The sequence below is a fragment of the Phodopus roborovskii genome, unplaced genomic scaffold, assembly GCF_943737965.1.
Source record: "Phodopus roborovskii unplaced genomic scaffold, PHOROB, whole genome shotgun sequence".
NCBI classification, from domain to species: Eukaryota; Metazoa; Chordata; class Mammalia; order Rodentia; family Cricetidae; genus Phodopus; species Phodopus roborovskii.
In genome coordinates this window covers 3,725,643-3,739,358 of record NW_026126413.1, presented here as the reverse complement: position 1 = coordinate 3,739,358, position 13,716 = coordinate 3,725,643, and the positions used below count along the sequence as shown (strand labels likewise).

The 13,716-nt window shown below is 33.8% G+C and overlaps 1 protein-coding gene across 1 annotated transcript in view; it reads left to right on the top strand.

Moving 5' to 3' along the window:
• Xrcc4 (X-ray repair cross complementing 4) overlaps window positions 1–13,716 on the top strand; it is a 169,292-nt gene that overhangs the window by 58,373 nt on the left and 97,203 nt on the right. Inside the window, exons 3-5 of the mRNA XM_051182945.1 lie at window positions 670–836; window positions 6,996–7,148; window positions 8,551–8,642. Coding sequence (XP_051038902.1) covers window positions 670–836; window positions 6,996–7,148; window positions 8,551–8,642 — 412 coding nt within the window. The remainder of the gene's footprint in view (window positions 1–669; window positions 837–6,995; window positions 7,149–8,550; window positions 8,643–13,716) is intronic.

Genomic DNA, 13,716 nt, shown 5'->3' with positions numbered 1-13,716 from the left:
TCTCACCTTTTACAAAAGTATTCAAATTGTCCTTTATTAGATTGTTAACAAATAATAATCTTTACATAAAAAGTAATTCCTTTGTAGTTTTCTGAGGTTATTAGTTTTTCAAACCTCTAGTTTGCTTTTTACAATCACCAATTGGGTATTTAACTATTTCACTTTTAACTATTACCAATACTAGATAATTCTTCAGTAGTACCTATGTATGAATTGTTTCAATAGTTATGTTACAAATATATACATTTATTTTGGTAGTACATGAGCTAAAAATCCTAATATGTAACATGTCCCCTTACTCTGAGCAGAGTAACATAAACTTAGGCTTTTGTGAGAGGGTGGGGTGTCATCCCGAAGAGCAGGTAATTACTTTCTTTTTCTGATAGGAAATGAGAGTTATTGTTTATCGGCCATTTGTTGATTCATATGATAAGGTCAATAGGAAACTAGGGGGTGACCCAGTTTTAAATTCACAGTATTGTATGTGGTAAGTACAGTTTCAATCTCATATATTCCCCCTGACCCAGAAGAAATTATGTTGAAAACTAGACTCTTAATTGTTCCATCTCAACACTTTTCTGAAACTGAACATGTTTTCCTTCCTTCCTTCCTTCCTTCCTTCCTTCCTTCCTTCCTTCCTTCCTTCTTTCTTCCTGCCTGTTTTTCTAGTTTAGGCTTGGTTCCTTCAACCTAGACAAAGTTCCAAACTCAGCTGAAATCATTAGAGAACTCATATGTTACTGCCTGGACACCATTGCAGAAAAACAAGCCAAAAACGAGCACCTGCAGAAAGAAAACGAGAGGCTCCTGAGAGATTGGAACGATGTTCAAGGCCGGTATGTACACAGTGTGCTTGCATCAGGCAAACACTGAGCCCTTTCATTCCTGTAGAAGTAAGCTAATGATATATAAATTTACAACATGTGTAGAGCAGGCATTTTATAAAGACCTTTCCTAATTATTCCTTTACTCAATTTTATTCAACCACGTTATTAGTGGCTGTTTTGTAAAGCAGCAGAGTATTAACCATTTCAACTCTCTAGAGTCAACAAACAGGAAAATAAGAAGTGACTGTGAATTGAGTATCACAGCCCATTATTCTACTATTAATATAAAATTAGTCTGTGTATGCTGCCTGCTGAGAGAATGTGTGCTGAGCATGCACATGGCCTGACTTAGACCCAGCATTTGGGAAGACTAGGGATAATTACAAGGAAAGGATTACTGTAGCTTAACTTCTAGGGTTAATAATTAACAAAAGGAGATGGGAAGAATAAATAATTACAGTTGACCTTTTGTTGTAGTTAGTGGATAATTACTATTTCACATGCTGTCTGTTTTGTCTCCAGTGGAGATATTTCCCCTAACTGAAAATCCATGCTAAAATAATTTTTTAAAGATGAAGTAATTATGGCTACTGAATAAATAAGATATTGAAAAGTCTTTCATTTTCCCAGATTTGCCTCTTGGGTTTTTTTGTTTGTTTGTTTGTTTGTTTTTTGTTTTTTAGGAATAAAACTGATATATTTCTTTTCAAGTATTACTTTTTTCATGTAAATCATAATGTATTCTCACCTAATATGTAATTTACATAATTCTCTTACATAAAAGGTGTTTGAACTGAGTCATGAACACTTACGTGTTCACAGAGACAAAAGTGGTATTTCTGTGTTTGTGTGTAAACAGTGCTTGGAGTTATTGTTATATATATATATATATATATATATATATGTTAGAAATTGTGCTATTTGGTAATTTGTTTTTGAAAATCTCTCAATCAAGGTATCCCATTTATTTAAAGTTATTTGTACTTTTAGGGCAACTATTGTGATGGCTCTATATGGCTATTAATAAGTCCTTGGGGGAAGTATATATTAAAGAATTGGATGGTTATCCACAAATGTATATGAGGATGAGAGTAGCTAAGAGAAGTTCTTAGCAATTAAATTAAATAAAATTAATTATGATAGCCTATGTAAACTTAAATGTCTAATACCTAGTTATCTTTGACTTTCTTGCTTTGTATTAAGGGAATACTTGTTCTCTTTTAGCTCAAAATTATTTTTATATTCAGATATATAAACTAAATATTTAAATTAGGAAACTATATAGAAGATCAGTTAATTCTTCTCTTAAACTTTTATTTTCTTCATTTAATATGAATCTATATCAAATCTATATACAAACATTATTTGGAATGATATCTCCATAGTCTGATTGTATTTTTCTATTTTCTATATGAAATAAATCAAATTAAGGAGATGAACTGTGATTGTGATAAGCCACTGTATTTTTATATTAAAACTCAAAATATCCTCAGTATGACAGGAAATTGGATCCATAAATTGCCCACAAAAATACAGACTGGGTACTCTGTCCTTGAGCAAATTGCTTTAAAAGGTCTACAGTAACTGGGGAAGTCCTGTCTCATTGGCATTCAGCGCACCTGCTTCAGAGGCAAGCAGCAGGGCATGAGGATGGGCCTGGATACAGCACCCTGTGCAGTGAAAGCAGGTGTGAGCATCTCTTTCTTCTGTGGAGCTCAGATGTTTGACTTGCTTTCTGGGCTTTTGCCTACCAGCAACAAGGCATTTCCTGTCACTTGTCTTTTATGATTGCCCCAGCTATCTTTCTGCTGTCATTGCTAGCTCAGATGACATTGAAGTGGTCTAACAATGTGTTGCCATAAAGGAATTCTCTTCAGAGAATTCTAGGCTTTTGTTTGTATACCTGAGATTAGTGAATTTACATATTTCCCAAATTTGCTTTACTTTCTTTTGAGGAGGAAGTGTGGTGACTCTGAGGCTCTCTCAATACACTATGGTCTTTTCATAGTGCTCAGCAAGCTGGCTTCTCTGTGGCAGGAGTATTGATGAAGAAGTGGCTTTCAAGGGATTAGAAGTAGAGCATAAATGCACTGTGTTCAGAAGCTGGAGACAGAGAAAGTAGGCACGTATCAGAAATTGGGCCCTGTTATTCTCACCACAGTTCAGTTGTCAACATTACCTCTGATGGTGATGGTATCCTTTTATGATCCTAACATTTCTTCCCACACCACTGTGCCTGGACTACAGATAAAAGAAAGAAGGGCATAAGCAGGCACTAGAAATTCCTTCAGAAACTATGGTGGAAGGGTCTAAAATGGCATGGAATGGAATAGGAAATAGTATGACCAAACCCAGTAATGTTATTGTATACTTATTAATCCCTACACTCTTCAGGGTTCTATTTCAGGAGATTTGTATACTGCCAAATATATTTACATTTTAAAGAGAAGTTAAATGGTAATAGAATATATCTTCAATTGTGAATTTATTTTTTAATTGAAATAATAATCAAAAGCATATATGGATTTCTTTTGCTTTAGTATAACAGGAATAAACAAGGCTCAGAAGAGGAGTAAGAAATTATAGAATAGATAGAAAGTATGAACTTTAATGCACAGGCCTTACCATGTTCTTGTTTTTACTGTTTAATTACCATCCAGTAATTGTGCTCTTTGCTCCCCTTTGAGCAAGCTTTGTTACAGAGTTAGTTTTGTATATTTTAAATAAAAGGAAAATATTAGAAATTTGTATGTGAATCCTGATGTTATTAGCTGTATTTATTTACTGGATTTCTTACTTAATTTCAAACAATAAGTCTCAAGTTCCCTATTACTGAGTAAGCTTTTGTTTGCAGTCAGACCTCAGTTTAGAAATTCTCTGACTTTATTGTGAGCTACAGTTATTAAACCCATAATAGGAGGCAGTCTTCAGTGAACTGAGATGACTGAATTAGCAAGCCTTGCAAGCTCTTTGCCTTTGTCTCTGTGCCTTCAAGGTAGAATCGCATTATCTACAGATGAATTCAGTCTGATTTTTAAAGACCTCGGGGGATATCTTTATGTCTCCATGGCAGCCCATTAGATTGTTTAAGAACAGTTACAGAAAACCTTTTCTTTAGAGAGCAGGGAGACAGCTGTGGCCATCATCTTCCTGGCCTGGGGCCTCATTCAGTCTCTGCTGTCACTCTCTTCTCCAGTTCTCAGCCTTCTTCAGCCACTCTGTGTTGCTCAGATTCTCTTTTGTTACAGCCTCAAGCTGCTATCATTTGGGCTGGAGCTCACTGATAATAGAAGGGTCCTTCTACTCTTTCTGTATCACATGCTCACATGCATGTACCTCTTTCTTATTTTATTTGGGCTACTTTTTGCGTGAAATTTTAGTTTTTTTCTTGCGATTTTTTGGTGCCATGCTGTTTTTTGATTGTTTTGCCACTCAGCAATATTTTATTTTGATGCATTAGTATTTTTTGTGTTTAGTATTTATTTATTTGTCACTTTTCAAAAGTACTGTATTCTGGTCTAACTTCCCAAGGCCCTAATTACTGAGATTAATGATTAATCATAGCATTATTGTTCTATGTCATGATCAGTTTTGAAAGGGTAAAGGTCATTAAGGCTTTTCTCCTTGATGCTACAAATGGTGTCATCCCATTTGAGTCTGGCCTCAGAAAAGATCCTTGGACTTTAGTTGTGCTCTGCTTCAGTGGTCTGTGGGTTTGTTTTATTGTCCTCAACTTAAAACAAGTCCCATGTTACTCTTTAATTGATGGCCTCACCTAATAATTTTTTTGTTCGATTTTTCAGATAGAAGTTTGGCACGAAGCAAGTAATATGTAAGGAACAACAAATGTAGAAGATGGGTTTTAAAGATAACATAGGCCACAAGCTATGCACATCTTAATTCCTAAATTCTGAATAAAAGGGTAATATTCTCCTAGTCAGTTGAGAAAGTAATAATTGAGAGTACATTTGTGTTCTTTGGCTGTTTATAACAATACATTATGCAACTCAACAATTTCTGGGAGGCAATGTCCTGTTTGATGACCAGTTTATTGCAATAAAGGCATAAAAGCAGGGAAGGCTAACTTGTGTAATGCACAGCTTTTTCCTTGTAACAGAAGTGATGTGACCTTTCATGATATACTTGAGGTATTGTTATGCAGGTTAATAATACTTTTTATGAAAAATATATCAATTTCATCTTGATACCTTTTCAAAACTTATTATACAAGGTATAGTTTTCATGAAGGTTCATCAAGCTAGATAGTTTTGATAGTTAATATATGTTCATAATCTTTTAGTCAGGAACTTCAGGAAGGTTTATATGAAAATTCAATGTGTAATTAAATCCAATAGATTCTGAATTTGTTGCTATTTCTAAATTTTTTATAAACAGTGTGATATGTATTAAGTTTTGCTTTCTACATATTTGTATGTGTCTAAATTCTTTATTGTTATGAGATAGTTTAGGTGTGTGTGTATGTATATATATATATGTGTGTGTGTGTATGTGTGTTTATATATATGTGTGTTTTTATATATATTTTCATATCTCCTATTCATATTTAAATTTCTTATGACATTACATTAGAAGATACATGAAAATAAGAGAATGTTCACATAACAGTTTGCATCTGAAATTAGCCATAGACCATTACTGCCTCTTGTATCCAATGAGACAACACAAGTTTTCCAAGCTCTCTTTTTCCAGTGTGGAGTGCCTGAAAGGATACATACCCTATCTAATGCTCTTTATTAAAAGTCCTCAGCCCTTAGCAGGGACACAGTGCTGCTGAAGAATTCAGACTAAGTTCCTGGTTGCTTGCCCATTAGTATATAAATGGAAGGAAGGACTACCAGCAGAAAGGCACATCTCCAAGAAAGAGAACTTCAAAGAGTTTGTTACATTTCTCTCAAACCAATCCAATGCCTACCTGCTGCCTGGCTTGCATCTTCGAAGACAGACTCAGAGCATCTATGCAAGGGTGTGTTGAAAAGAATAGGCACTCTTACAGACATATAATAAATCAGCAAGTGTGCCAGAAACAAAAAAAAAAAAAAGAAACAAAGAAACAAAACAAAAACCTGTTCCTATGAACTCACTGTATTTGTTTAACACATCAGTGTGTACTGAACATCTCTGCTAGGCACTGGGATTGAAGCAATTGGTAGAACACACATGGAATCACAGCCTTAGTAAAATCCATGCTAAAAGAATTTGCACTAATTAGCTCCAGAATAGCATTGTTAGATGATCATTTTCATCTTAGAATACATTCTCTGTATTTTTAAATAAATGGGCTGAGGGACATATTAAGATCTGAAGAGTATCACATTTTGGCAATTTCATTTCTATGCATGTGTACATATTTGTGCACATTTAATTACTAGGATACCCATGGAACACTTATAAAATACTACTAGGAACCTATAGAACATGCAGAGTCATAAAAATAAAAACAGGCAGACCACAACTATATTTAAAAGAATGCTTTCAATGAAATAATTTCTGTTTAACTTTGTAAAATAGCCATTTATTAATGGAATGTTTATGTATACACCAGGTATATACGACTTCTCCCTATCTTTGGGGTATTAAAATAAATGAAATACCTTGAGTTTTAGAGCATTCTACCATCATTTCTTTGTACTCTTCTTGGAAATATCAAGTGGTATAATTCAGTTTGTCACATATATGTTTCTATTTAGTTTTGTGTGTGTGCATGCATGTGTGGTGGATTTTAAAGACACAAATTGATACATTTTGTTCTTATGGAACAAGTCATAGTCTGAAGACTGACAACAAATTAGGTATATTGCTTTAATATAAAATATGCTAGTAGCTGCTTTTACAATAAAATTAATGTACTAAAGAAACCATGTATTTGGTTATTTGAAATTTTCATGATATATCCTTTTGTAAAATATGTATGAATAAATTATTATGGTGGAGTACTCAGTTTGAAAAGCATTATTTCTACCCATTTATGTTTTGTTCAATTCTCTCCTTAGAACATTTATGATTTTGAAAGCATGTGTAAAAATGACCTTAGTTATTTTCACTTTCAAGTTTCCTTGAAATTAGGAAGATGAGACTGAATACTTTTATTGATATAAAGCCTATGAATTACAATTTGTTCACTTGTTAGATTTTTTTTCCTTTTTTTAGATTTGAGAAATGTGTGACTGCCAAAGAAGCCTTGGAGGCTGATCTGTATCAAAGATTTATCTTGGTGCTGAATGAGAAGAAAACTAAGATCCGTAGCTTGCATAAGTTGTTAGATGAAATCCAGCAGCTGGAAAAGAACTTGGAACCTGACAGGTACATCCTCTATGCTTTAGCTACCAGCTTTAAATCTAAGTAGAATGTCCTTACAAATTGATGGAAAGGTAAATGCCACTTTTATTTATAATTATATATGTATGGGTTTAGGCATTCTAGCATGGGAAAGCATGTACTCTATATATCCATGGTCTCATTTAAAGTACAACATACAGTCATAACCTGTAAAAATGGCATGGAATTTATGGTGGTTTGAAAGATAATGGTCCCCAAAGGGAGTAGCTTTATTAGGAGGTGTGGCCTTGTTGGAGTAAGTGTGGTCTTCTTGGAGGAAGTGTATTACTGTGGAGGCGGACTTTGAGGGTTCCTATATGTTCAAGCCATTCCTAGTGAGATAGTCCACTTCCTGTTGCTTTTTGATCAAGATACAGCCAGCACTATGTCTGCCTTCATGCCCCACATTGCCCACCATGATGATAATGAACTGAACCTGTGAACCTGTAATAAAGCAACCTCAATTAAATGTCTTCCTTTATAAAAGTTGGCATGGTCATAGTGCCTCTTCAAAGCAATAAAAACCCTAAGAAAATCAGGGTTTAATTTATTTGTTTAATTCCTAGACATTTTGAACTGAGAAATATATCAGTTAACAAAACCTTTCACCTACTCCAAGGCTGAACGTAGGTTGCACATCTATAATTTTTAAATCTAAGAAATGATAACTTTAGGTCCAGCTAATGAATGCTAAGTTCAATGGGGCGATGAACATGTGTTATTTATTTTCCATCATTATCTTGTTTTTTTTCTTTCTTTCTGAAACAATTTGTATACATGATTAATGAGGGAAAAATTCATAGATTATAACTGGCAAGTATAGATTTTGATAATTTTAAGTGTTTTTAGTCATTACCTCATATTGATAAGATTGGGTCTCCCCTGAATCTGAAAAGAAGCAAAGGTTTTTGAATAACATAGTATAAAGAAGATAACATTTGATTTTAACCTTTCCTCTGTCAGGTGCTGGTCTGGCACTAAGGGGTACTTGCTTATGATACTGAACAATCATATCAGCTCTCTGTTCTTCAGTTTGGGGGCAATTTAATGAAATAAGGAACTGCTTTTAGATTTTTACAATGCTAAGCACTGCCGTACAGAGATGAGTTGGTGGAATAACATTTTGATAGAAGAATAAAATGTGATAAAATAATTAAGTAATTAATAATAATGAACATTAAAAACAAAAGTTTACTAAACAAAATAAAACCTATTTCTTTTTATGGACTTGTTCTTTAAGTGATTTCGTCTAAATCACATAATTCTCTCTATTTCTGTCTGATCAGAACCTATTTCCCAAGAATATTTTCTATATTTGCCTACTGGTAAATAAGATAGATACCCAGGCATGAACTGATGATTTCTGGTTCTGCCTCTCTGTTCCCAGGGAAACTAAAAGTTCTGAAAAAACAACTGACCAAGATGCAATCTATGATGGAAGTACTGATGAGGAAGATGGAGGTTCTGTGCAGGTCGCAGGTGAGAGGGGCCCTTGCTTCATATGTCACTTGGGCTTACTACTATAATTAGAAGCCAAAGTAAATTATCTTATGAGAACAAGTTTGTCTGTAGAATTCATCAAATATGTTTAGCCTAAAATTTTTAAGAATATAACGTTAAAACTAATATCATAGAATGTAGCATACATACTTACACTGGAGCTCCTTTTTCACTGTTAAACGAAGGCGCATGAATGAGAAGGCAAGACATCCACATGCTAAGTATCACCATCTCTGAACTAGTGCTTGCTTTTCATCTCTGAGATCTTACGAAGCTGGCCTCTGGAGAGTTTGGTCAAGTTGAAGCCATCTCTTCCTCCTCACATTCTATTTCGTAGAAAGGGTAAAAGGGACAGATAAAATATGACATCTACTTGGCATTGTTTTGAAGCATATTTTTATCTTCCTGGTCTTTTGCTTGTATATTATGGTTTTAGATTTTGTGAGTTTTTCTGGGTTTCATTTCTGTTTGTTTGTGTGTCTCTGTTCATATTTTTCTTTTTTGTTTTCATTTTGTTGTTGTTCTAGTTTGTTTATTTGCCTGTTTGTTTACTAAGAGAAAATAAAGGTTGCAGTTGAATGTGTGGATACTTAGTAGGAATCTGAGAGAAGACAGGGAAGGGAAAACCTGATCAGAATATATTACATAAAAATTATTTACAATTAGTTTTGTATCTCTATCCATTATATATATTTATATATGTACAAATATATGAATGCCACCTTATGTTTCTTTTTGTTATGTTCATATGGCTTCAAAACTATTTCTGTAGTAATTAAAATGCAAAAAAAGAGAATATGTTTTTTCCATTTTAAACTTTTCAGAATTTGCAATGGACTTTGATTTTGCCTTTAAGTCTAAATAGCATATCTCTCCAGCACATATAGAGAATGAAAATTAATTGATGGGAAATACATCATTAAGTTTATATACAAGAGATTAGGGCCTTTGATGTGTTATGCCTATTCTTAGCAAAGCTTGTATATAATTGTAGTATTTTAAATTTGGCAACATTTCCCTCTTAGTTTATTTCTTATTTTTCCTTCGTTTTATGTGACATTTATATAACTCCTACTTAACTATATATTTAACATGTATGCCTCTGGTTCTTTTTTAATTTAATTATTTGGTCTTAATAAAAATGAATCCCAGATCTGAAACTGTTGATGTTGAACCCCAAAGTTGATTCCACAGATCTGAGATAAAGCACTGTATATTAGATAACAGAATGAGCCTCTCGAGATTACTGGGTTCTACAGTGAGGCGCTTTGCATCCTGGAATATAGCTTATCCTATGCTGCATGCCACAGTCATTTCAGGGTAGGTTACTGACTCCTGTTCTCCCTCTGGTAAAACAAGTATGAGAAGAGTCAGTGTGGATTACTAGATTTGCTGTGTCCTTCAGAAAGCCATTTCTGAAAGTGTTTGAAGGTATAATTTGGTAGTAATTTTATTATGTGACTTTTTTTGAGAAAGAGTATCTCTGAATATTCTTGACTGTCCTGGAACTCACTCTGTAAACCAGGATGATCTCAAACTCACAGAACTCCTCTGCCTCCTTATTGCTGGGATTAAAAGTGTATGCCAACATACCTTGCAAGTCCTCTTTACTTTTATGCATTTATCCAGAAGTAGGATCTAGATATTGTAGTTTGAGAGAATAAATACATTTTTATGAATAGAAAAAGTAATTTTATTGATTTGATTACCCAAAGTTTAAAAAATTCTTTGTCATTAGGGCCATTAAAGACTGACCCTGGAAAGCAGTCCAGTCTCATAAACTGTATCATGCTCATATAGAATAAAATCTTCTTGTAAAGCTGGGAATAGAACTCAGTGGTATAGTGCATCCCAGCATATATAAGGCCTGAAGTTCAATTCCCAGCATTACATAAAATAAACAGATCCTAATGCTCTTCCAAACTGCTTATTTGCTAAAGAGATTTCCAAGTGTCTTTACTTGGGGTTCCTGTTGCTGCGAACAGACACCATGATCTTAGCAGCTCTTATAAAGGAAAAGACTTTCATTATCAAAGGTTTCATCCGTTATCATCACGGCAGGGCATGGTTGCATGTAAGTAGAGGTGGTACTGGCTGCACCTTGATCAAAAGGGTATGGCTTGGGCACATATGAGACCTCAAAGCCCTCCACTACCATGGCATACTTCTGCCAAAAAGGCCACATCTATTCCAACAAAACCACATATCCTAATAGTGCCTGCCCCTATGAATTTAAGGGGGCCCGTTACATTCAAATTACCACATCATGTATCCCCAAATGCACAGGCAATACATATTTTTCCATAATAAGGCTTACTTCCTGACTATCATAATGTCCAGTATTTTGAGATAATTTAAAGTATCATTAATTACTTCATTTTTAAAATTGGGACTGTGTGCTAAGGTACTCTAAGCTTGTTAGAATTTTGTTTCAGATTAAGATTATAACAGCTAAAATCTCTGAAGTCACTATAGTGAAACCTTGGATTACAGAGAGAACTGGGCCACCTTCATTCCCATCAAGCTGACTTTAATATCTGTGATAATTTTAATGTCATTAAGAATTTCCTAGGTGTTCTTCATTCCCCTCCCTCAAAATATTTTTCTGTTTATTTTTCAGTTAGAACCTGAATGAATATATAAATACTGTGAACCACCCTTCTCTACAGGAAACTGTGTTTTTGTGTCCAAATTGAGAAAACTTCTTACTTTAGTTTGATGAATAATAGCGCCTCACAAAGCAATAGTAACTAGTAAGTGTGCAAGTATCTGATATAATGTAATAAATAACTTTTTCATTCTGAGCTTTTTTAATATTATTTTACAACTGTGTTGACATTGTAAGAGTAGAGCTGTACATGAAAATAAATTTAATCACATATGACCACTCTACGAATTTTAACCAGTTCAAAGCATTTCAGGTCTTAGTATGGTTTAAAAAGCAAACAAATTTTTGCTAAAAAGCCACATTTATTTAATAGAGATTGACTTTTCTTTTGAAACATTTTTATCACATATTTAATCACTCCTAATTAGCCATGATGTAAAGAATTGTATGTAAGATTATTTAGCTTTAATAAACATTGTATTTGAATAATTGTTAGTTTACTCATGAAAATTGGCATTGTTAATTGGCATTGTTTCTTACCATTGCAGAATATTTGAATTAGCCTTACTCAAATCTCAAATGCAAAAATACTTTTCTACTATGTTTTGCCTTTCTTTCAGTGAAAATTAAAGCAGCACAGATATCAAAAACAAATAAAGCTTTCTGTCCATTTCTCTGCATAATTATTTGCCCAAGATTTTGCACATTAGTTTAATTAGTCCTGCTTCTTAACCAACAGGAAGGTCCCTGTGTAATTTCTGTCAGTCATTTGGGTTTCTACTTAGTTGCTAGGCTTCCTGGAAGGAAGTGTGATTATAAAATAGCCTTTTTGAAAATAAATGAATGGCCATGCCAAACAGTGGATGAATACTGATACAGTTGCTTTTAAAAATAGAACAGAATCTAAAATTTCTAAGTATCAAAGGGCTTGTTGCTTTGAAAAGTGAATCTCCACTCAAACAGGGGAGAGCAAAATGTACTGCCAAAGAGATTCCTCAGAGCCCCAACCTTGGAACCATAAATATGCTCTTAATCTTATCCAGCATCCTTATCGTAGATGCATTTATTTAAGAATTCTAAATTGGAAGCATGATTTATCAAAACCTATCTCTGTGCTGAAATACAATTTGCGTTGTTTCATAGCAATAGTGGGGTTTCGCATGTATGCATCATTGCCAGAAACAATATTATATACATTTTTCTAGAGAGAATGAAGTCCTTGGAAGGTCAGTACATTACCCTTGCCCACAAAGAAGAATTTTTTAATTGCCTTCTAAAACAATAATTTAGCTACATTTGTAACATATGGTTGAAATATAAAACACTTGGAATTCCCTAACAATGAAAATAGAGCCATTGAAAAAGGTAATATTAAGGACACTTAGTTCCTAGAGAGATATTTGTTCTGGAGACTGTCATTACCATAAGTTGAGCAAGTCAGACTTTATGTAGTTTGCAGAGAAAATTTCTAATGAACTCCTTGTTCTGCTTGATATTTCTTTGAAATATTTTAAAATTATCTTTTAATATAATATCTTTACACTGTATTTTCATCATTCCTGCATTTTCTCCAACCAAATCCATAACTTTTTCTTAAAATTACTGTTGTTATACATATAGGTATATTGGTTCATATTATTATAGATAAAATATATATTTTTGTGACTACATATATATGCATATATACACACACACATATATATAATCTAGTGAGCCTATTTATTGTTGATTAATTTTGTTTTTTAGAGATGAACAGGTGATATTGTAAATTAATGGTTTACCTCCCTTTAGGGGAAGAGGCTGACTGTCTTCTCTTAGGATTCATTAATTGTCTGTATCTTTTCATCTAGAAGCTAAGAGAGAGACAAGCATGACATCTCACCCCCCTGTGACATATCCCTAATAACATTAGCTTGGCAACCAGTGTTATCATTCATATATTGTTAAGCAGACATACTGTTTTGGCACCATGGATGCAGCTTTCCTGTCTTATAGTCAACACAATATCCTAACAAATGTACTTGGCCCTTGGCACTCAGAGTTTCCATCCATTTTTCCATGGTGTTCCCTGAGCCTTAGATATATTATTGTGTTATAGGTGTTTGACTTCAAGACAACTATTTTTACTTTTTTGTGTGTTCTTGAAGAAACAAGAAATTGTGTTTTAAATGTTCCTTTGTATAGATAGTAAAAAATACTAGCATCTCCTTTCTTTTCAAAGTAAGTGTGAATATAAAATTGAAGAAACAAACAAGTAAACAAACAAAAATACTTCAGAATATCGAGGAAGGGCAGGCAGAAACACAAGAACTGCTTATACTTAAAAAGCTAATATAGTGTGGTTAGTAACTGGCCATCTGTTGCATTTTTATACAGGACTGCCATCCTATGCTCTGTGCCCCTTTTGTGAACTTAGTGTGGGGATTCTCATGGGACCTGGCAGAC